Source organism: Trichoplax adhaerens, genomic scaffold, assembly GCF_000150275.1.
Source record: "Trichoplax adhaerens TRIADscaffold_1 genomic scaffold, whole genome shotgun sequence".
In the NCBI taxonomy this organism is placed as follows: Eukaryota; Metazoa; Placozoa; class Uniplacotomia; order Trichoplacea; family Trichoplacidae; genus Trichoplax; species Trichoplax adhaerens.
In genome coordinates, this window is record NW_002060943.1 from 1,196,423 (window position 1) to 1,222,150 (window position 25,728).

Sequence of the window (25,728 nt, forward strand, 5' to 3'; positions counted from 1 at the left end):
AAAGCTTTACTATAATGATTCAGCTATTTATACCTGCGTAGCATCCGATCAACATGGTTATAATCAGAAAAGGATCGATCTTAAAGTTAAAGGTAAGATTCAAGTATACATGATCTGAAACAATCAGTTTGTAAAACATATCTATAGCAATCAATTCAAAGAAAAATGCAATTTAGAAAGGTAAAAAAAATAATATTTGCTCTATTTTATAGTATAGTCTACATGATTATTCAGAATTGAGATACTCTAATAGTTACGAAAGGCGGGAGCAAATTGTAATATCTCTGTTCAAGATCACCTTGTTACTATATAACAACCTCAATGTAATTTAGTCAACTCTTACCTCAGATGGCGCTATATCTATTTATCTGGTATAATATTTTTCGGTACTGCCTTTCTGTTTACAATAGTAAGCTTTCAATGATTTATAGCAAGTAGGAATAAATAGTGATACTTCTTTGGAGATCATATTGCAAATACATACAGCAAATCTAATCTAGTGTAGACGACTATTATTCCAGTAAATGCTCCCTTCATCCTACAGATATACATTTTGCTCTATCCTTTCTGCATATTTTCCCTTTCGGCCCCTTTACTATAGATTTCCATACTCAACGTTAAAGAGAAATATGTAAACGGGGTTTTCTTTTGTTCGAGGCCATATTGGTTTATTCATAGCTAATTTGATAATTAGCTACAAAATCATAGACGTCGAGTAATTTCATGATTAATGAAATTCTCTTATATATATTTTTTCCTAAATAGCTAAGCCACAACTACAACAAGCATTAAGACAAATTGTTAATGTAGCCATTGGCAATAAAGCTCTACTAGTTTGTACAGTATCAGGCTATCCTCAGCCTAATGTTACATGGAGTAAAAAGAATCCTAGTACCGATATATTGACTACTATCAGCAATAATAACACAAGTAAATACCAAGTAGATAGACTTCAAGGCTATTTAACTATTAATGGTATTCAGCAAGAAGATCAAGGAATCTATGTCTGCATAGCCGCTAATATATATGGTACCGCTAATGGAACTTATCAAGTTATAGTACGACGTAAGTCTATCTAATACTAATTTGCAAATCATGATAATTAATCTATCATTTAGCCTTTCATAAATGTATAAATATTCATAATAGATCGCTTTTATTATTAATCCCCATCAGATAAAGCCGAAATTATTAGCCCGCCAAAACAAACAATTGTCGTTGTTAATAATTTCGCAACTTTAGCATGTACAGCAAAGGGCGATAAAACAGTTGTAATTAAATGGTGGAAGAATAACACAGAAATTAATCAGTACCAGCATTCGCGAATAGTTATTCGCAATCGTGTTATCAATCAAGGTAATGATGGTAAATTGTTCCATATCAAGAGCGAACTTGAAATAATGCCAGCAGTCGTTGAAGATAACGGCAGTTATACCTGCCAGGCTACTAATGGGTATGGTGTAGATAACAGACAGGCTGGCCTCATAGTTCAAAGTAGGTAGAATTTTACCTGCTTTACATAATTATAAAATTAAGATTTAGATTAATCACAATTGAGTTTAAACCATTAATTTTAGTTACCCAATCGCGCATAATTCTAAAAAGGTATAAATAGTAAGCCCTACTAGGTAGTATAGCAGTTAAGTATAGCGTTATATCAGCAATGGCTGCCTTTCTATGGATGACTTAAGTTTATTTTATAATAATAAAAGGTTTACTCTTAATTTCAATTCTGCACTTGAAATAATCCAATAAATAATAAAATATGAAAATATAAAAATTGAGTATTACGTATATTCGTAAATATAGATTCCGGTTCAGTTTAGGATACCGGTAATTATTGATATTAGAGTTGCAGTAATCGTTGTAGATAATTGCGTCCTTGATTTCAGCTACGGTATTTAATATGCGATTAACTGGTATGTAATAAATGAAGAATATGAATGGTATATGCGTAAAATGTGGTATAATTTAGATGAAAGAATTTAGGTTTGAATTAATCGTGACATCTGCCTTCTTTCGTTAGCTTACTTACTTGCTATTAAATAATCCAAATGAGTAATAGAAATTTTAGGATATCAGTACTTGATCGAGTTAAAATGCTTTATCTCACGTCTCTAATGCAGTAAAATGAATAAAATATTTAGAATGGTATTAAAAGTTCTCTCGATAAATTTTTTTATCCATGTCAGATATTACGTTTATAATTTTACTCAATATTGACCATGATTATTGGTATCATTCTAATTAATTGTATATAAAATTGATGATTGTCTAATGTTTATATAGTACCGTGTTACTTTGATATTTCTTCTAAAGCCTTTGTGTATCTTTTTAACAACCAGCTAAGCCGTCGCCTCCAAGTAATTTACAATCCTTCAACGTAACCTCTACTAGTATCATATTAAGATGGTCTAAACCATTATATTATGGCCATAGCGATTTAACAGAATACAAAATTATCATGCGAAGTCAACTTGAATCTGTAGATTACTTTTCATCGGCTTCTCCCGATAAGTGGAATACCACTATCAAATCATTGTATCCTGGCGTTCAGTATATCGTAACGATGCAGGCTGTAAATAGCATTGGTACGAGTAAGCGAAGCCAATCCATCACTGTCAATACTCTAGAAGCAGGTAAATTTTTTTAACAAGAATTATACGTAGCCCACGTCAAAATAATAAGATTTAGTACCATTATATAACCACAAATTTGTTTTTCTGTCTAGCGCCGAGTGAGCCGCCAAGCTCTCTTAATCTAGAATCGCTAAGCTCACAAAGTATTCGTGTTAGTTGGGAGGTATGTAGACGTTTTGTAGTAAATTATTAAATAAGGATCAGCAATTGCATGTCCATTACTCCCTCCTCTATAAAATTATAAAAAAATATGTCTACTTATAGCATATCTAAAGATATAAATATAATTGATAGCATAAATAACATGTACTCATTCATAATTTTAGCCACCAGCTCTGAAAAAAAGAAATGGTATTCTGCACGGCTATCGTATTACTTATCGAGCCGCCGGGGGTATAGCTCAGCATCTTAATATTACCGATAAAGGATTACGCAGTTATGTTCTGGTTAAACTGAAGTCATTGACCTACTATAACGTTGCAATACAAGCATATAATTCAAAAGGAATCTCTCCGAAAACAGTAGAAAAGCAAGTTCGTACCAAAGAAGGAGGTAAAGGATATGATCCGATTTCTGGAATTAGCGATTACTAATGTTATGAAATATGTAATATGTTATACTGCGTACAGCTGTGTTCGTCCGCTTTAAACTACAATTACAAAATTGAATTCAATCTATATCTTTCTCACATCTATACCTATTAGCTCCTACCAAGGCTCCAACTGATCTAAGACTCATTAATCGTTCCAGCCAAGTACTAACGATAACATGGTCACCACCGCAACCTGAGCCTCAAAATTATACTCGAATTATTACATATCTGGTTATTTACTTCCAGATAGATGGAGACATCCGTGGAGAACTACGCCTTGCTGGTAATCAAGTAGTAGCAGTTGTATCTGGGTTACTGCCATATAATAAATATCAATTTAAAGTACTAGCTTTAACAAGTGGAGGTTCTGGCCCGTGGAGTCAACCTATCACCTTTGAAACTGACGAAGCAGGTAGTTTAAGATATTATATAGCAGAGTTAATATTATTATTAACATGGTCTAATTCTAGTCTATGATTATGGAATCATCTACCGTTGACTGACCAATAGAATTATTTTCTTTTTAGCTCCCAGCCCTCCAATTTTAAAACTAGTAAATACCCATTCTCAGTTTATTGAAGTGAAATGGTCTGAACCTAGAGTTATTCAAGGAATCTTGCGTAGCTATAATATCTGTTGGTATTCTTACGCAAAAGATCATCAATGTGTATCTTTACTGTATATCAATCAGAGGTATACGATTGGCAACTTGAATCCAGATCAAGTCTACTTTATTTATGTCATCGCATTTACTGATGCTGGAAATAGTGATAATAGTAATATTGTCGAAGTTCGAACTTTAGGTAAAGCATAAGTAAATAATTGATAGACTTGCTAAAAATTTAATTTTATTAATGAATAGTTATAATAAATTTCTCTTATTTAAAAATTGAATATTTAGCTTTGGCACCACCTATAAGTGGAGCTCGAAGAGCCCTACAGATCCAGGAAATTGTTGGATTGATAATTGGCTCAATTTTGATCATAAGTATTTCCGCATTTATTCTTGTACGGAGACGAAAATGTCGAGTTAACCGTCATGTTAAAGGTGACTTTACCGAAATTTTACTTTAGGATTTAATGCTGACCAAACATAACTTACCGTAATTCTTGCTATAAATTATTGTTGATAATTTGGGTTATGAATAAGTAGACTAAATAAATTTAATTAACTTATTATGACTTAACAAACAAATACATACATTCCGATCACTAAGCTAAATTTATAGCAACCTTTCATTTATACGTCGGCTATTGAATGATATTATAGGATTTGGCATACGCAATTTCTAACCGCAATGAGTCATTTAAATTGCTATACATCGTAATACCTTCATCTTGATAAACATTAAATATTGTTGTTTATTAGTATTGGATATTGTCCTAGCTAAATATTGATTTTTTTTTATCCCATTTTATCATAGAATTCAATCTATTGTTGATAAATTATCGCTAAGAGATACTAATCCTAAATTTATCTTATTTCTTAACAGTAATTCAAACAAGATCAGCACCACTTGCAGATACCGTTCGTGTTAATGACTCCGCCAGAGAGGGTATAAGAACGATCCCAAATTATGAGTAAGTCTTTCATCGTTATACTTTATGCAATGGCAGAATTATCTATTCTTATAGAAATTTTGCTTTCCATTATCTAAATTTTAGTTATCAGTCCATGGCAAGGCCCAGCGATAGGGCATGTATGAGAGATACGAGTCTTCATCTGCCGCCCACTTCTGCATCACCTACCCCAAATCTTTCCAATGGTGATAAGTATTCAGTTGTATCACTTAAAACGACGTGTTCAAGCGATTATGATGCTGGCTCTGAAGGAGTTCCCGAGCAGAATATTTCTTTGCATCCACCGGAAAAGAAATATTATAAGCGAACTTACAGGCCAACACTCCATGAAGTTAATGAACTCAGTCAGAGTGATGAAGAAGCAAGTCCCAGCTTGTCTCCTTTCCCAACTACTAGCTATCCAGATTTAGTTACAAGAACGACCATGAATAATCGTTACACTGACTGCAGTAGCCGTGGCCACAGTCCATCCAATGGAGTTTCTAGACATTTCTATGAGTCTATTCCTCAATCTTATTTTTCTCCTCAACAAGATGATCAGCAATCTATTGGTTACGTAAGTGATACCCGTTCTACTGTCAATAATTGTGGAAGTGATAACGAATCTAGATTTGGTATGCCTGAATTATTAAGTGCATCTGATTATAGTCGTTTTCATGTCGGTAATGAGGGTCGACTGCCTGAGAATACTCGTATACTATCACAAAATGAACTAAGATCAGCCACTATTGCATCAGCGATCAAACTGTAACCGTCTTATATATTTACATCAGCATCAACATTTACCCATCTCAATTTTTAAAGTTGTCCATATCTTATTGTATTACTAATTTCTTCGATAATGGAGTAAACAGAGACTCTAAGCAAAATGTAATCTTACTATCTTGCTATTGTTCTATCTTCATTTCATTCTATGCATGAAAGAGTAGTAGCAGTTTAAATTTATTGTTATAACTAGCTCATTTTGGCGTTTATTTATTCATTCTCGTATTTCATCCATATATAATGGAACGATAAGAAGCTAGTACTTATTATTTCCAGCTCAGTTTGTGATTACTTATTTCCAAGTTCATTTGCCTCTATACTTTTAGCTCATCCAATTCATGGCAGAGCTACAGTAGTTTCTTAAATTAATTTTATCTAACTTGTTTTGGTACTATTTCCTTAGCTCGATCCATCCATGATTGATAAAAAGGACATTGAAATAATAATATGCATATCAGTCTTATATTATCCATAACGACAATAACACATTCGCAAATTTATCATCGCCAATTAATTATTTTTCTGGTTACACTATTCCATGCATAATAATTAACAAGGAGTTGAAATATATTGGAAAGAGTGAGTCTTGCTCATCACACCGATAGAATATTTAAAATTCGTCAATTTATTATATTATTTGTGTTTGGCATCATTTCTTCAGCTGATGGCGTTTATAATGGAAATCTTCAGGAATTGAGAAAATTATATAATTTAACTCATATTGGGATAGTTTCTTCTACATATTCCACCTATAACGGACTATTAAAGATTAAGAATTATTCAATTCCCATGGAAGTAACTGGTGTAACTTTATTTCCACTGCTTATTTTATCTCGATGGAGAAGTAATATATCAATAAAGATTGCTACATTTTATACATTTGGCAATGTCTCTTTAGCTCAGTTTGTACTTGATGACCCAACAAGAGATTCATATTATACATTATACGCTTATGCATATTTGGCACATTTTATTACTATTTTCTCAGCTTGTTCCACTCTTGTTGAACTTAAAACAAATCAGATTTATAATTCAAATTTCTTAGTTAACCCAAGATAGATATTAAAATTAATTAAAAGCTGATATTGAACAACTTATTAACCCACATTGGAAATTTATTAATCCATGGCTGTTGGATGCATATAGATTCGTGTAAATTGAAGCTAGATCTTGGAGATATAAAGAAATCAAATATGCTTAATTCTCAATAGCGTAAAATATGAAATACGCAAGTTGGAGATTTTTACTCAACTGTTTGCAGCGGCATCGATGGAATTACTATTCAATGACATTAATTCTACATGGTGGATAGAGCTACGTATAATTTTTCTAGCTGGTATAGAACGATAGGAAATATTTACCTAGAGCAAGAATTAGATAGGGTAGTCTTAGCATCATATTTAAATTTTTGAGTTTAAAAATTATTAAATATGACCCTATATGGATATGCAATAGGCCGATACCCTTTTAATTGTATTATAGGTTATTCATTTATTAATATCTTGATTATAGCATTAATTTCTGAATACGATATAAATTATTTAGTATTGCCGTTTGATGTGATTTAATGTTTATTCTCTTTTGGCTTCCTTTCCAATTTTGCCAATTGAATATTGCTTGATGTATTGTAAAAGATACGGCCACTAATTAGATTTGCTGACTATTCTCCTTTTTACTGAAAGTATAGGAGTAGCAATTATATTAAACTAATGGTAAAGGTAAAATCGCCTTACCGATATCGTAATTACTATTTTGATTCAGTTCATGCTCATTTATTGAAAATTTATTGCCTAATTCAGACTATTCTAAACCAGTTCTTGCCAATTAGGCTTGAGTGTTGTTTGTTGAAAATATGTTCTTGCATGTTTCTCAGATTACTTTGGTTCGTTTTGATTATTATCTTAATATTGTAATAGTATGTTGTAGAATAGAAATAATTTCTTGCCTTATCATCTTTAAGGTACGAAATTGTGGATACGACAAAATGACTATTTATAGAATCGTGTATACTGTAGTAGCAGTAGCATGTCCGTTAATAAATTGGCATGTACCAATTTCGAATAAAGCTACTAAGCTGATGGTATTTACTATAAGATAAAAATTTCGTTTGATTTTTCCTCTTTTTCTTTCTTGACCTTTACATTTGATTCTAACTTTAAGCATATTTCAATGCATTTGAAAATAAATAAGAAGTATAATATTCGAAGAAGTTGAATTCTTTGTGTAATAATACAAAAGAACGTACTCATTTAACTGAGTGTTTCTGTCTTGAATTGGATATAAATTGGATACTATCCGTCTCGCGATAATGCTTATGATGGTAATAGTTCTGATAGATATAACCGACCTCAAGATATTATCAATAATGTACGTAAAGGCAGTATCTATAACACTCTAATTGCCGCTGATTCATATAGCAAATAAGACTATCAGCTTATGTCAGAATAATAATGAGATAAATTTTAGACTTCACGATCAATTAGTTTAACAGGTCCGTTTAGTGATGCATGGAATATGAGGCATGAGACATTAATTGGCTGCCTATATGAAACTCATTAAGAAAGAAATAGATGGTATTACTGTAATGTATGATAGTCAGTGCTTCCGTCAAGGTAATAAGGGACAGTCTATCTATTCGAAGGGTTTACAATCAGGAATGAAAAGATTACGATTTCATAAACAATTATTTGGAAGGCTTTGGTATGTACAGGATAATCATGAAGAGTATTAATTGAGCATAATGAGTTAGTAACGGAAATTATAATGTTGGAGTCTTTAATACGTACGGTGTATAGATTAAACTATAAATTTGTTTGGAAGCCCACAAAACTGAATAGATTTCCATTTATATCACTGATAGAACTTGATGACAAATCTTAGTGATTACGCAGATTTTAAATTCTAATCAATGATGTCATAATCTAAGGTAGCAAAGGTTGGCGGTATGTAGCTTCGCTTCTAATAAATCAACCCTAATGCATTTGTGTATTTACAGTATATTATCGGATTCCAACAGGATCGCAAAATGTCAAGTCGGTAATCACCTCCCAGATAAGAAGACTATTTTATTCTAATTGGTAGCTTAAAAAATAATCAAATAAACACGAGAAAATTCAATTGGTAATAATAATAAATAATCAAGAAAAATAAATAATACTGAGCGTAACCATGTAATTGAGAATTTCTTAATACGTATTTACTACACTTGATCAGTAAAGATGAGCTGAATTTTATTTGAAATGCACGAACTTAGTCTGGCTAAGCTAGTCTATCTAGAGTTTACTTATTTATCTTATTTCGATGAATTTTTTCAATCAATCTACCCATTATTCCTTCAGCTAATTATGTACTATCGCTAAATATACATTTTTAATCGAAATCTATTAGTTGTAAATTTATGTTCAGGATTATGAAGATCTCCTTTAATTCGCCCTACATTAGCACATGTCTCATTCTATTGCAGTTCTTCTTCATGTAATCATACTGGTATTAAAAGGCTTGTCTAAAACATATCTGCTTTCAAATTTAAAAATTCTGAGTTCATTCTAAGCCTATCTATGCCTCATGTATTTCCGCTGATGCAATGCTACTCTTTTCTAACACTTAAAAGTATAATTTGTTCATGTAAAGTAATCTAATCAAGAAATCTTATCTGAAGTAAATAAATATGTGGACATCTGGTTGTAGAATGTCACTTAATTAGTCTTATATCGATTTTTTATTAGCTATTTAATTAACAAGATATTAAAACTTGCTCCTTTTCTCTTGCAGTAAACAATCTGTTCTACTGAAGCAAATGCAACGGAAATAAATCTTATCATACTTTAGCACTGCATGAATTCTCATCAGATCAGGTCAATAAGGTCCATATCTCGCGTAATTATGCTGATGATAATATATCACCAATTGGATGTATACGTAATCTGAGAGAAGCCGATCTAGATTGAATATGTATGGCAAGCAAGAATCTAAGCCACTTTATCCTATACTGATCCATATCTGGTCCATTTCAGTGGGTTCAATACAAACACCTGTAGTATTTACTTTACATAGAGTCTGATCAAAAAGGTCGATTTGAAGTTAGTGTATAGTAGGATTAGGGAATTTGACCTATTATATGCAGACTTGTGTCTTATCCATTTACATTGATTAAATGCTATCGTCTATCTAAGGTATGATAACCTATCTATGCTTATGGAAATAGCTTATCTGAAACATATCTGCTTCAGAATTATACGAAACTTAGCCAATGTATTCTCTACGATAAATACTTCGTCCCTTGAAGTTAACATATCTCCAATGTAAATGCGAATCTGTTCCGAAAATCTGTCTAACATTAATACATTCAGGATCGCTAAGACTTTAGTAAATTTAGAGAATATTATTCTATATCTAAGCATTCTCACCTACTTACGTTTGATTTAATAAAATTTTCTATCGCATGCGCATGTAATCAGATTGCTAAAATGCTTCAGATAGGTCTATCTAATGCTTGAAAAAGTACAAACAAGATGATAATATGCGAATTAACACTATAGTCATATAGTGTTACTGACACTACTAGAAGATATTTCATATCCACCTGGAGTAAGATATTAATCTTTTCAATAAGTTCACATCGTAGCCGATTTTAAGATGTTCCGATGAATGAATTTATTTTGTAAACGATAATCATCCTAGTTGGTATAGATAAATAATCACAAAGAAATCCCAGCTTGAAATGTTTTCCAATTAATTCAAGAAAATGGGTGGTAGCAATTTCTTATATCAATGCGACTTGCTGTATAAAATAATATGCTAATCAATATTCACAGTAATAATAAGGAATTTATTACCATTAGAAAATGATTATTTTCTAGGATAATTAGGCGGCAGGATTTTAATGTTCTGTTCATTGGATTGAATGCTACCATGGTGGTGCTTGGTACGCCTGTGCTGATATATGGATGATTTCATTAAGGATCATTCTATGATTGAACCTTTAATAATTTTCTGAAGGAATAATTATTTTCATTTCATCGCCTGCAATACTTTGCTTAAAAAGTAAGAAAAATTCTCTTTCAATTGTTGGTGCGACTAACTAGCCTTTAAAATATGAATAATGCAAAACTAATATCTTTGTTTAATAGATTTTTTGATAAAGCGTTTACTTCCTTGATTCGTTCCATCACAAGTGTTGCAAGAAATTCTATCTGCAAACTGATTGTAGTGTGGTAGCGATCCATCGATCCTTTCCTTTCGTAGAATTTCCATGATAGAATCAGTTTTTGTTACTCTTGACTTAATTACTGGCAATCTTCATGATGAAATTGCAATCTAAATGGGTATTTAAGGCATTGATTTTATCCTGGACAATTTTTATTCATCTCCAACTTACATTAGGCCAAAAGCCTATTCCACTTGCCGTTTTTGCACCGCAAACGCAAGCTGAATATGATGTCCATGATACAGACATCGGTGGAGAAAGCCATGATTCCGATGTTGATGCCCGTGTTGGGGATGTTGAACAGCTTCTTCAGGGAATTCGATTAGCTGTTCAGGATATTAACGGCAGGTCTGATCTTCTGCCTGGCCATCAATTAAAATTATTAACTAAAGACACGAAAGTAAGTTCTACTCATCTGTAATCCGTGATAACAAGCCATAGCATCCCCAACAACTGAAAATATAATCCAAACTAACTTTCATAGATGACATCAGCTAATTGACGCTAACGAATAGATGTTGAATGTCCTAAATTAATTATGTATAAAGCATTTCTTACGGAAATGATAAAAGGAGTTAATGTCCAAATGAATTTAGATAAGTTTATACCATATCATAGTACAAGTTAGCCTAGATAAATATTAGATCTGGCAAACTAATATCTACTCTTAGCTAGGCTATAGAAACTTAGTGGGCTTATAAACTCATAATATAAATACAATTACAAAGAAAAAGAATGAATTGATGATATAAAATGCTAGACTTACGCCACAGAGTGATTGATAAAATATAATTGTAATTACAGTCATTAGTCTGACATAAGTCATTACATCAATTCACGAAACTTTAAGCATTTCATAACTTAAGATTTGAATCCCTTGAATATTTGTAGTCTTTATGAAAAAGTTTATGTAATGGAAATTATAGGATGCTAGTCTAAGATTATTCGTAGCCACAAAATTGATCATTAGTATAAAGCGATAATTTACAAGTAATCTCAAGCAATGCCAAGGTAGTTTTGTACTATTTGTTAGTCACTGCTCAGAAATCTTAATCACTTCACAGTTTACATTCTCAATGCAATTGATATTCGTGAGCATCCAAAGAAAATTATAATGTAGGAGGAAATGTTCGTCAGTATGCATTAAATGCCGGTGCAATCGTTAGATTGAAATGATATTTGCTTGAATGTGTCTTAATACCAAAGGAATTGAGTCTTGGCTATTTAAGACGTACAAAAAAATGCATGTAATCTGATTTCTTTTTGATGCAATCTTCCATTTTCAGTAAAATGAATTGAAAATAATTTAAATTTTTACTGAAATATTCAATCATAATTGCTTCGTTAGATATAGACTTTTGAATAATGATTACTACTTTTTCTGTGTCATATTGGATAGTGTAACATTGGCTATGCTACCAAAGAACTCTTTGAAATAGTACAACCCAACGAACAGCCATGTTTTATGCTAATTGGTGCCGACTGCGATAAAGTTACTCAACAAATTGCCACCGTATCCAAATTTTGGAATCTGTTAACAGTAAGCGCAATCTTTAATAGCGATATATTGTACAGTAGTTATTGTGGTACAAATGGCGTAACGGCTGTATATATTAAATGCGCTAATATTTCACTCGACGTAACCTTGATTGAATTAAGAGGTCATAAACTTTAAGCTTTAAACTTTTAGACTTCAAAGTGATATCTGAGTCTGCTTTAATAGGGATAGAATTTATACACTTTTAGTGCTATACAGTACTTTAAAACGTCTTTTCGATATCTTGTACCATTTATTTTCACTAGTGTATAGGTTTTACACAACATCAGCTTTTTATGACGAGATTTATAGGCATTAGGAGCTAGCCAGTATTGTATAAATAAGTCTATTTAGACGACTTTTGGAATTGAGATCAAAGGCAAAGTTTCGATAGAAGTTTAAAAGATTAGTTAACGATGAAATTTTTGTAGTATTTTCATGCTTATCTACATAATTTAGGTTTCTTATGGCTCTACTACGCCATCACTGTCCAATCGCCTTCATTACAATTACTTCTTTCGGACTATACCTACCGATTCATTATACTACAGAGCCTATCTGGCTATTCTGCGGCAATTCAACTGGACAAGAGTTAGTATTTTACAAGAACAGTATGATCAAACTGTAAGTGAAATAAGTAGCTTGACAACATCTAGTAGGACTTGATCAACTTCATGCTCAACTTAATAATATCTTGCTTTACGGATTTAGGTTGCCGATCGCTTTCGATATACATTAACGACAAACAATATTCATGTACAAGATTTCGTTACTTTCGGTAAAGATGCTGATGCAAGTTTCCAACAATTAAAAGTAAATGTCTTATAGATGCATTTAAGTAGATTGAAGTCGAAATTTAATTACGATGGTTCCGTATAAAGATATTAAAGTCCATCACCTATATTATTTAATATTGCTTGTACTTTTAATTCTCGTGCTAATTAATTTAGGCGTCAGGATCTAGGATAATCTTGGCCCATTTTGATGACCATACTCAACAAACTATCTTATGCGCAGTAAATATACGATGAGCTTTTAAATATATAAAAATTGAGTAAACATTAAGCCGATTTATTGATCTTTTATGGCACCTATATCTTATTGCAGTATTTATTTCAGAGGTTTCAATATTTCTGGTTGCTTAAAAATATTTTATCTTATAAATATCTTATTTTATCCTGCTATATCTAATTTATCTTAATTTAATATTAACTAAATTGATATTAAATCATCAAAGCTACTAGATTTACCACCAATTTTTTGTATTCTAGATTTACCGATATGGTTTATATGGGAAAAATTACGCTTGGCTATTTACACCGCATAAATATATTATACATAAATCTGAAGAGCGAACTCCTCATAATTGTACAGATTCGCAGTTATCTAAGGCAATGGAAGGAGTTATCGTCCTAGAATATCACCCCGTTAGTCCTTTCGATACGCTTACCATTACAGGAACGGTGTGTTAAGACTAAATTATTTCTACCTATATGATTTTTAAATATCAGAACTCTAGTACGAAATTAAAATAATCTATCGTGTATCTTTGCTTATCTATGTTTATCGATGTTATCCCTAATTCAATGATCTCCAGGAATAATTAGAATCATTGAAATCGTTCAGTTTTTGTGGTTACGTTATAAATACGAATTTTATGAGCTTATTTACTTTGCAAACTTAAATGCTCAATGAATGAGCTTTAATATTAATACGCATATAATATTGAATACGTACAGCTTAATGATAATAATAGTAATTGGTGATTTGCTGCTTACATTATTAATTAAAAAATCTTAGAAAGTTTCTCAGCTGTCTAAACGCGTGCTCGATGTAACCAAGGCCGAGAATCTCCAAAATCGCATTCCTTATGGCTATGATAGTATCTGGGCAGCAGCACTAGCATTGAATACAACTCGCCAATTTTATATGAAAAATAATGGAGAAGATATTTTGCAAACATTTAATTACAATCGTCAAGATATTCGTCGAAAATTGATGGAATATATGCAAACAATTTCCTTTACCGGATTATCGGTTAGACTGATTGTCAATTTAAATAAAATCTGTTTGTATTTTAAAATCTGAATCTCACATAATAGAGCGGTTAATCTGTAAAGTGCTTTAGCAGTTACTGAAAGTGCTTCCTTGAATTTCGGAACAATGTCCTTATTTGATCTTTTTATAGGGTCCTGTAGGATTTACTAACGATGGCGATCGTAAAGGCTTAGTTATGATAGGACAAATGCAGAATAATAAAAGTGTTATTGTTGGCTACTATAATGATATGGAGAATCAAATTACCACCAATGGCTATACTCCATTTAAATGGCAAGGTAAAGTAAATAATACAAGTCAGGCAGTTTTTGATGCGGCTACACCTTATCCTGTGCAATTTGCTTTTACATTAATATCTAGGAGGGAAACCACCTGCAGATAAACCAGCCCAAATTACTAGAAAAAGAATGGTAGGATTTAATCTCTATTTTGGCACGTGTCTTGCAGCAGGGTCTGCAGCTGGTATCACTTTATTTTTCTTACTAGTTAATACAATCTTTCAGAATCATAGGTAAGTTATATATAAACTGGTGACTAGCTGCTAAAATGACTGTGAAATAAGCATTATCAAGAGCTTGGGTAATTATAATAGCTAACCAATTAATCTGTTGCTGCAGGTACATTAGATTAACAAATCCTGGAATCAATAATGTTTTACTCTTTGGTATTCTCATCAGTTATGCTACCATTCCCCTATTGGAAATTAATTACTTTGGCGATAGATCCAGTAATTTTCTCAATATGCTGTGCTTGGTAAGATAAAATTACTTAATGCAACTTATTTTCCAGCTCCAATGTCATGAATACAGTATACTCCCCTGGTCCCCTTACTTAATTTTCACGATTATCTTGACTACTCTACCTCCACAATGATTTAGATGTTCTAGTTATAATCGTTTGTGTTGAACATTTTTACGGTAAAAACGTTCACGATTTTGTAACGGAAGATATAACAGATTTAAGTGTTGCTTAAGTTGACGAGGAACAATAAATTTGCAAATGCGTCAGTCTATACTAATAGCTACAACTGTTTTCTTTTAGTTACGATATTGGGTCTTGTTGATGGGTGCAATAATACCCTACTCTGTTATGGTAGCTAAAATGTGGCGAACCTATGCAGTGGTAACTAATATTGTTCGAGCTGGAAAGGTAATCTTATTTTATTCTTCTTGACTTCATTCCCAAAAATACAAAATAAAGTGTCAATCGATCCGTCACTGGCAGTATAGGATGTCATGACAAAATAACGAGGGCATACGCTATTTGAATCTTATAATGATAGCGATCGTCAGCATTACTTTCTATACTAACATTATCGTAAATAGTCTATTTTATCCAATTCTAAAACTTAGGACACGTACGAAGTTGCCATGGCGATAGTGATGACTGTTATTATAGCTATTCCTGCAGCTATACTGCTGCTATGGAATATCGTAGATCCCGTTCATATACAAGACAGAATAGGAAAAATTAGGGTTAGTTCATTTAATATTATGCATATAATCATATCTTCTATTTCTCATTTACCTGTAATCAGATTTACTTTATTCTTGGTGCCATATACCTCCAAATGTGTATATTATCTTAAAAAATTTATAGTTGTATATCAGTATAATTTCTTCAGAGACAGCAGTATAAACTATTTCGTGAGTGAAGACTTATTTTTTGTATGTTGTAATAAGAATTAGACAGATTTTAATGCTTTAGCATTATAACTTGAGGACTATTATGATATGATAAAATAGAGGACTTCAGTATCGTGTAAAGTTGTGTACAACAGGAAATTCGATATTTAATATAGTCCAGAAGATTATTAGAATATAATGAAATAATGAACTATTCAATGAGATAAAAACTGATTTTTCCATTTTTTTGAGATATTATTGTCTTGGTTTAACAGTATTTCATGTTATTTTGACGTGCTATAGGTCTTTACGGTTTAGTAAATTATAAGCGAATTCGTATAGTCCGTAGGATATAATGCATTTGTTTAATAAAAGAGAATAATTATTATTTATCCCTGAAAAGAAAATCTGTAACATTTTATAGATGATTTACTTAATCTTTAACTGACTTTAACTAATTTAATTCAAAAATTCTCTCATGTATAATAGGATGACGATGGTAATGAAATACTTTCACATCGCTTGGCTTGTAGCTGCCAGTCTTATCAATACTTTTTGGGATCGATTTACGGCTATTTTACTTTATTAGTTTTATGTGGGCTATATTTAGCCAAAGAGACCCATCAAATATCCTCAGTTATCTTAACTGATGCTAAATGGATTAGCATTAGTGCTGTCAATTATGCATTATACGTTGCTGCAGCACCAATTGGATTTTTTGCTGGCCTAAACAGTCCTGATGTCAATTTTGCCATCTTGAGTTTAGCCATTATTTATGTTTCCACCAGTGCTGTCTTAATTATTTTTGTTCCTGCTGTGAGTAGATTATGTAATATATCCAATACTTTGTGTAAATTTATTACCTGAATCGATCGATTCTGTATTTCTAAAAGCTGAACATCATGATTTTATCACCTGTAGATGATTGCAGTTTGCAAATATCGATCATTAACCATCACCGAAGTTGCTGGATTTGCCAATAGCGATCGATCTGAAGCGAATAAAATTATATCACTTGGCATTGAGAATATTAGCTTACAGCAACGTCTGAATGCGGTACTAACTTAGATTAATGATAATTAAAGGAATACATTTAGAAGTAGATATAGATCTTAACAGAATAGTTCTACATTCCATCATAGAGGTTCTGATGCCTTGAAAGTATTTTATTACAGATTTATAGAATAAATATACTCAGTATTATTATGCTAGTAATCCAGATTAGATTATTAATAAAATCTTTTACTCTTCTATAGCAAGACGCTGAGATCGATAAATTAAAAACTAAAATCTTACAAACAAGAAAATCAAGAGGAGAGGAGAGTAAATTTTATATACCTAAAAAGCACTATTGTAAAATATCATCAATAACATTAGGTGGAACGCAAACCTCGGTCATTAATTCATATCAAAATAGTCAAGAAGGTCCATCATTATCCTCTTCTACTGTTAAAGAGGAATCTAGTCATCAACAATCCACCGATCAGCCTATAGCTGAAGCTCAAACTGTACTCACTGCAAATAATGATCAAAACCAAGAAGGTGAAAGCATTGAGATGAAAGATCTTTTCTCGCAACCAACACAAGAAGTTGTTGCTGTTATTGAATCCAATAGCTTTTCTAGACATAGTGAAAGTAATATTTCGTTTTCAGAAGAAGTTGCACCGGTAATACTGCGGGTCAGCGATGATGAAAAAGAACCCTCAGTGCCAGATAGGTATAGCTTACTAAGGAATGAAGACCTACTAAATAAAATTATAGTCATCGATTCCAAAGATGGCAATGATGATGTACAAGAAGAGACAGATGAAGAAGCCCAAATGACAACCGATAATGAACAAACTACTTCACATGATGGCAATTTTACAGATGACGATGATTGTTTTGATCATATAAGAAGTAACAATTCAGAACAAGTATTTGATGAGGAAGAGCAAAAGGTTGCTGTAGAAGATAAGAAAGAACTATCTAATACTAATCCAAGCGACCAGCAGCAATTATCTGATACTACTGCAAATAATCTGCAGCAATCATCAGAGGCTAATCCGAGTGATCAGGAGGCATCATCTTATACTCGATCAAATGATCAGCAGCAGCCTGTAAATGGTAGAACAAGGACATTATCTTATATTAATGAAGATGGATTTATTACGTCTGATGTTTAACCACTTTATAACCATAGCGATATGCCGTAACCGATGAAACGCTAAAGTCTATAATTTCATCTGTGTTATTAATGGTGAATATTTTTAATTCCAGTATTGCATGATGTTTAGATGTAATTCAACACGTAAATAATATTAGAGGGAATAAATTTTCAAATTTTCTGTCGCCGAAGCTTTATGTTTCAGTAAATGCAAATCGTTACAATTAAAGACGGGTTAAAAGGCTGCCGTGGCATAGGCTTAAAATATTTTTAGAGATAAAATGACAGCGATATATCAGGGATAGATGATGAGGCATGGGTGATTCTCGTAGCTCTTATTCTAATGGCATTGAATAAAGTAAAAAATTCTAGAGGTTATAATCTCATTGACAAGGAAACGGAAATTAGAATATGGTTATTGTAATACTGTATAATGTAATAAACTGGCGAATTTATAAGCTTTTGAATCATAAATGCGTAAAAAATATAGTTTTAGGCAGTCAACCTCATACAACACCAGATAGGCTTACATTTGTAGTAATCAATAAAGGAAAAATAAGCAAAATCACTGTTAAGATTGGAAGAAAGACGTCAACGGTGAAAGAAAGGAATATTAATTTTTGGACCCTTGTTTTAAAAGAATAGAAGCCTAAAAAGAATTTTCTTCGTTAAATCAGCGAGTCTGATTGGGAGTAGAAGAGAATTTAAATGTGATCTAGGAATAATAAAAGATTAATCTCTGCTTCTTTTGCAATTTATTTTAACATCACGAGGAATATCGTTACGGTTTATAGTTTCGCTGGTTTCATTAGTTAAGGAAGTAGATTTAAATAATACTTATAGAAATTTGAGAAATAGATAATAAGATTTCTAATAAAAAGAATCATTTTACTACTTATATTAATTAAGTGATTGTAGCTAATGCTTCAAATTTTTAGCAATCTAATTATGATAGATCACTGTCATTGTGATATTTAAATACACAAATTTTTACCAAAGTGCCAATTCTTATATACTGAAATGCATCTATTGCAATGATCTGATTGTAAAGAAGACGCAAAATATAGTCGAATTTTTATCTTACATTAGCTACGTTTAGTTAGCATTTTGCTAGTTCATGGCTGATCGTAGAAAAATTTTTTCATTTTTCCAAGATTTGATTTTTTGTATTTTAAGACCTTGTCGCACTAAGTTAGATACAAAGTTCAATGTATACGCAGTACTGCCATTAATACTACTCAACTGATTGCCTTTACTTCGAACTTTAGCTATTAAACCATGAAATGCAGGCATTCAATGGGCCTACAATTTTCAAAATTATGTCAATTAAATCAACCTTGTCAGCAATATGCTGTGATCGCTATTCTATCGGTTACAGTAAATTGCTGTGATGCTAAATAACGGGCTTACGGTAGACCAAATGGATGGAGGGCTTACTTGAATAAAAATAGTAAATCGAACGAGATCTATCTCATATGGAAATGTATTGAAACTTTCCCTTATTAACATTATCTTATCCCTCATTCAGAGCGGTTAGGAAATGATTTTGTAAGGATATACGTTACCTTGTCTTCCTAAAAAATGAAATAGATGATATTCGTAGCATTGAATAAGCAAATGTAAGAGGTTTTAGTTGGCATTATTATCTACAAGGTTAGATGTCCGTGTCTAGTAAGTAGCCTAAAAGAAACCTTATATGATAAAATACACTAATTACTGTATAGTCACTTCGCTTATGATGCAACTTTAATGGATAAGATGTTGATTCTTATCAAGGTTGGAATGAATATCTCTATATTCAATAATTAATCGATATAATTTTCTTAGGCTCTGAGATTTAATTTACATGTAGCTATAGTTAAGCTTCCTTAACATACTTTATGTATCACCATTACACATCCATTTTCAGTTGTTTTTCACTAAGAAATGAAAACACTGAGGAAATATCGTTATTTATTTATCTAGACCAAAAGTTACAAATAGAAGGAAGGCGAAATCAACAGGTAATCATAGCCCACTAACCCTGTTGTTAAGTTCCGATGTTTTCATGATTCGATCTGCTCTCTAGAATTGTATATGAGTACATATACGTGTATATATATAATTCATTATTCGTATGCTAGGAGTACTAAATTCGTATGAATCCAATGTTTAGAAACTTTGACATCGTAATTTAACTTCAGTAATTATTTTTAAATGATCCTAACTAACGGAGTTGAGTAGCTTTCTTCTACACGCTACAGCATATAACAATCGCTGGTTTTTGCAGATCATTTATCGAGTAGTATATAGAAAGGTTCCAAAATTTGTCTTCTGTACCGAAGTTAGGATATTTATAATCAGATTGTCCATTCAGAAGACTTTGTATATTCATGAATTTTGAATTTAATATTCACAAAATCATTACTCCAGTTCTTAAAATTAGAGGAGAAGACATGAAATAGTATCGCAAAATATAGATTCCTTTATTCAAATCATAATTAAGAAATAACAATCTGACATCTAATGTTACATCTGAATTCAAAAATTCTTTATGGACATCCATGATTATTTAACAAATAACAAAGTTGATACAGCCAGTAAATTATTATCATCGGTAGAAATGAAACATTCTAATTTTCAACCCTTTGGGTTAAATGAATCAATACAATATAGTAACGTCACGTATACTTCTCTACCCATAAGCATACAAATACGCATTTAAGTCAAATTGGTTATGTAACTATTATGGAATAAAGATAGAATAAATAAGAATGCAACTAGCTACAGTCCAGTTTCTACCTATCGGTTTCTTGAGATCTATGGTATAAAGTGACAATTTTAAATTGCCTTCATTTGAGTACCATTATATTTTGAGAAATTTGGGTTACAATTTACTAAGTAAAATGGTCTCCTGTGGTTGGATTTCACCGTCCACCATTTGATGGCTTGATGTCAGTTATTCCAACCATACAATTTTAATTTTGTATACACTGTATATACAATGTTATTAGGATCAATTCAATTCAATAAAACTACAGAGGTATAGGAAGACGCTCTTCTAGGCAGCGATCTCTTGATAATTGTCGGTACCAAAGCAGTTCTATCTAGCGGTAGCCTAACAAGACTCTTTGCATTTTCTGCCTTTGAGCTGCTTCTTCTTCCTCGCTACTATAATCGCTTGAATTGCCAGATTGACATGGTGGCGAGCATAAATATCTCAGTAGCGGTAAACGGTACTTTCCACAAAAATCAGCAAATTTTACTTCTTTAACTCTTGTATCAAAATAAACACCACGGCATTTCGGACAACGTCGAGCAGAATCTAAAAATTTAACTAAACATTGCGGTAGTGGTAGCTGACGATACGGAATTTTGGAGTTACGAATAATTCGACCACTTAATTCCTTGAGAGTTGGAACTTCATACTCCAACTCTTGGATAAATTGAAAAACCAATGGATTATTTCGTAAGCTTAAATCCGATAAGTGGACTAAATGGATAATTTCAACCGGTAGAGTGGTCAATTGATTATTATGCAAGCTAAGTGATCTTAGCTTGGTTAACTTAGACAAGGCTACAGGTATAATTTTTAATTTATTGTCGCACAACATTAGAGCGCGCAAGCAATCCAAGGCGCCCAATTCAGCTGGTACTTGAGTCAATTGATTGCCACCTAAGTAGAGAATTTCCAATCTAAAATGCAAAAAGCCAAGAAAAATATCTATAAATAACTTGAATAACTACGGAAACATGCACGTTCGACTATGTAAGCATAGCTAAGGTTATTGACGTATTATTACTAATGATACATTAAGGATAGGAATTTTATGATCCGTGACTAGCAACTGTAAACCGTAGGTTCCATCATCCCCGAAAGATATCCAATTAACTCGGCTTTAGTCTGTGCAGTACTAACGATTAGGGGCAATATGAATTGTCATTGGTATCTCCGTTGCAAATAGTAATTCATCGCCTTTGGCGATCAATTGTGGCAGGTAAGTAAAAATAAATTCAAGATTGAGTTACCTAATTCAGCCGACATCGGCATTCATAACGTTATATTTGACAATATTTCGAATTATAACGAACCTTATGCAAGGACGGAGTAATCAACAAGACTACAATAACAATAATTATTTCGTGAACAATCAACAAATAATGGCATGTTTTCGATCTACTCCATATTAACGCAGCACGCAAACTTGCAATGTTATGTTAATGAAGATTACTCACGTTGACAATAGTTGGTCAACATTGATTATAGGTAGCATCCATTTCGGTTCTATCTGATCAAAATGATAATGGGAATGAAAGACTACCACCCATTTCTTAGCATCTGAATATGCATTGCGCAGCGTAGTAAAAATACAAATGTCATGATAGTATCTTGGAGTCCTTATTAGGGTTAGCAAATACGGAATACTTGGCAAACAATTGTTTAAAAAGTAGAAAACCGAAATGGATTTACAATGCATGATTAGAAAGTGGGTTTGAGCTTTTATTTAAGAAATCGATACTAGCTGTTTGATGATAGCTATATCAGCCAAGTTATTCTTTAGTCTCCTACATACTGTAGTAATATTATCAAAATCGATTTATCCCTGATAATTTTTAAATTTAACTCCATCAGAGCTAGGGCAGAATTTTGGGAACAAATGTTCATGATGGAAATCAGACTCCCATGTCGTAGATAAATAGCTATCCATGATTGTTCCCATACGCCAAAAATGATGATTGATTTGAGAAGCAAGACCAGTAACATCAAAAAAGAAAATTAACGGATATGGATCGCATTGAAATACTCGTCGATAGTACAGTTAGAAATGGATTCACTTTCGTGAAGGTACGGTAGCCAGGACCATCATCACTAGAAGGTATCGTCATGTATTGCACCGATTATGACAAACTCAAGGTTAGAATGGTAGGGGATTTACGGTTAAGCAAGCATAGCAAAAAAAATACCGTATCTCTCTGTGAATGATAGCGCAGGTTGATATAGTAGTTTGTCGCCTTGATAAAAAAAAAAAATGGTTGTTATTGATCGATATAGGACGAAGAAGTACTGTCTATATGTACTGCTCGATCTAAAAAATCGTCATCGTCACAGCAAGCCTAATATAAATATACAGTAGAGGGAAAGAAAAAGTTGCTGGAGTTCAAATTGTGCTGTATCCTTTGGAGGAGGTTTAGCCGGCTAATGTTCTATCGATTACTAATGTGATGATGATATCATTCGTTGATTGAAATGTAGAAATATCGAATAGGCACGCAATACGTTATATTGATCATTATCATTGAAGCATGTCTCTTCAGCTACAGTGATGTTAGGGGTAAATTGTCAAGAAAGGCAATTGTTTCTTGTCCAATTGATGATGTACAGCTGTTGGATCGATTGCATTGGACTATTGGTCAAAAGTGATGAAGAACTTGAGATGGCATGCACATTTGCTTCTTACCGCTTTAAATTGATTATACTTTGAGGTACCGTCTCCAGTCGATTACCACCAAAATAGAGCGTTCTCAATCTGGTTAAATGGCATATTTGCGATGGAAATGTTTTAAATTGGTTACCACTCAGATAGAGCTTCTCCAAGTTGATTAATTGATCAAACTCTTTGGGTAGATCGGTGAGGAAATTGTCATTTAACGTCAAGTTGGTCAATGAAATTAAATGGGTTAACTCAACTGGCACTTGTCGAAATTGATTGCTTGATAAATCTAAATGGCGTAGATGCGTTAACGTCGTCAATTGCTTTGGCAACTTGGTTAATAAATTGGACTGTAGATTGACAATTACAATATCATCATCATGATCGTCTTGTAATCGATGAGCATTTCCATTAGAGAAATCCACTTGTCGACCAACTGGTTGATCATAAGGGAGTGGATCTCGATCGATTGGATTGCGGGCTGCAATACGACTATGACTTCTCCTATTGGACATGTTGCAGTAATGATTTGGATATTGATGCAATCGCTTCCTCTACCACTATCCAATGATCGATATACACGAATTCAGCGTTGATTGCCCACTACCAATGCAACCGCTGAATTTACGCTAGCAATCTTCAGCAGTTATGGAGAAAGAGTTGGCGATGATGATCTTGATCAACTCCTTTCCGTAACTCGTAGTAACGAGATGCCGGGTTGCATCGGCGATGAGGTCAACCGGGGGTTTAAATACCCTTGACGCGGTTGCTTTGGGTATGGTGATTGGACCTGGTCAAGTGGTCATGGCTTGGAGGGGCTTTGTTCTGCCAGCTGATCGTGATGGTGGCCTGAAACAGTATTCTGCAGTAGTGTGGTGTACTATAGGATTGTCAAGACTAGTCAGGACTGGCCTGGGCACACCTTGCTGCAGCTAGCAAAGAGGGTCTTAAAACATAGCCTGAGTATAGTCGACCAGTATTGATCGTACTGCACGCTGCAAGCTACACTATGAGAGTTTCAGTTAAAAATGCAGTGTCATCAGCGAGTACTAACCGACGTCAGCCAAGAGTTGCACTGTAGACTACAGTACAGTACTGTAGTTTTGATGGTGGACTATCCTATACTGTGTAGTGTACAGTATAGCCAGTGGATCACCAACGCCCACAAATGCATAGAAATCACTCAGGATAGGTCAGAAACAGCCAATACTATGGTATGATGGAGTCAACAGGATCTGAGCCGGCCAACGCAATGACACAGCAAAAAATCGCCGCTTCTTGTACGTACATTTGAAAGTCACGCTTGTTACGTCACCTACTCTACGTACAGTACAGTACAAGCTTTTCTTCTTTACGATACAGTGTACTGTAATTTACGATGTAAGGTACGGTGTACATTGTACAGTACAGCACTGCAACGTGAGCAATTGTGCATTGGGGTCCGCAGGTTTTCATGGTCTAGTCCGATCCGGTCCGGACCCTGACTTGCACAATACAATAGAGTACTGTACTGTAGGTCTCTAGAGTACAGTGTACAGTACTGTACTGTACTGTACTGCACACTGGACTATACAGGCTGTTTCATAACATTTTGTCACTTTCGGGCCATATTTTTCTTTAAAAATACAGTAAAGCTATAATAGAATGATATATGAGGTTGATGGAGAGATTCTGAAATATCTGAATCTGGTAAAGTTAGAAAGTTAAACTTGCTCTTAAGTCCATAAATGATGAAAGTATCACTGACCGTTATATCCCCATTTATGAATGATCTACAGTACTGTACAGTACTGTACAGTACAATGCAATACCAAGTCATCGAAATTTGTGCTCATACTAAATGCGGCGGTAAAGCGCGGTAAAGCAGTAAATGCCACTGTCTTGTTTGATGAGAAGATTTTCTTACTACATTACTGTACAGTACTGTACACTGTACTGTACAGTGCTACAGTAAAAACGCGAGCAACGACAGTCCTTCAACGGAGTCAAAACGTTACCCGAACCCGATCAAATTGTTGATTTTCTAACCCGAAATGGATGCAATCGCTATACAAACACTGTAGCGACACAGAATTAATTAACCCGAATCCCTTCCTCCAGTCGGGTTTCGGGTTGACTTTTTTGAAAGCTACTTTCATATCATCAACTTTTTCCTGATAGGACACTGG

General features: G+C 33.1%; 3 protein-coding genes across 3 annotated transcripts; 2 read left to right on the top strand and 1 right to left on the bottom strand.

Moving 5' to 3' along the window:
* Window positions 1–348: 348 nt before the first annotated feature.
* Window positions 349–5,563, top strand: TRIADDRAFT_51357 (uncharacterized protein; the record flags this gene model as incomplete). The annotated part of the gene is made up of 11 exons (XM_002107610.1): window positions 349–409; window positions 766–1,065; window positions 1,177–1,494; window positions 2,346–2,639; window positions 2,732–2,802; window positions 2,966–3,191; window positions 3,344–3,643; window positions 3,759–4,034; window positions 4,133–4,219; window positions 4,725–4,812; window positions 4,897–5,563. 11 exons carry the CDS (start codon window positions 349–351, stop codon window positions 5,561–5,563), a joined length of 2,688 nt encoding a protein of 895 aa, XP_002107646.1.
* A 4,925-nt stretch (window positions 5,564–10,488) lies between these two features.
* Window positions 10,489–18,168, top strand: TRIADDRAFT_51358 (uncharacterized protein; the record flags this gene model as incomplete). The annotated part of the gene is made up of 15 exons (XM_002107611.1): window positions 10,489–10,501; window positions 10,960–11,183; window positions 12,183–12,323; window positions 12,780–12,944; window positions 13,032–13,133; window positions 13,592–13,783; window positions 14,121–14,357; window positions 14,509–14,656; window positions 14,739–14,889; window positions 14,996–15,131; window positions 15,420–15,527; window positions 15,731–15,853; window positions 16,493–16,819; window positions 16,925–17,059; window positions 17,260–18,168. The coding sequence occupies 15 exons, from the start codon at window positions 10,489–10,491 to the stop codon at window positions 18,166–18,168; spliced, it is 3,111 nt and encodes a 1,036-aa protein (XP_002107647.1).
* Window positions 18,169–21,244: 3,076 nt separating this feature from the next.
* Window positions 21,245–23,754, bottom strand: TRIADDRAFT_15826 (uncharacterized protein; the record flags this gene model as incomplete). The annotated part of the gene is made up of 2 exons (XM_002108413.1): window positions 21,245–21,824; window positions 23,588–23,754. Coding segments are annotated over 2 exons (747 nt in total), but the record flags the coding sequence as incomplete, so codon positions are not given.
* Between the last annotated feature and the right edge of the window lie 1,974 nt (window positions 23,755–25,728).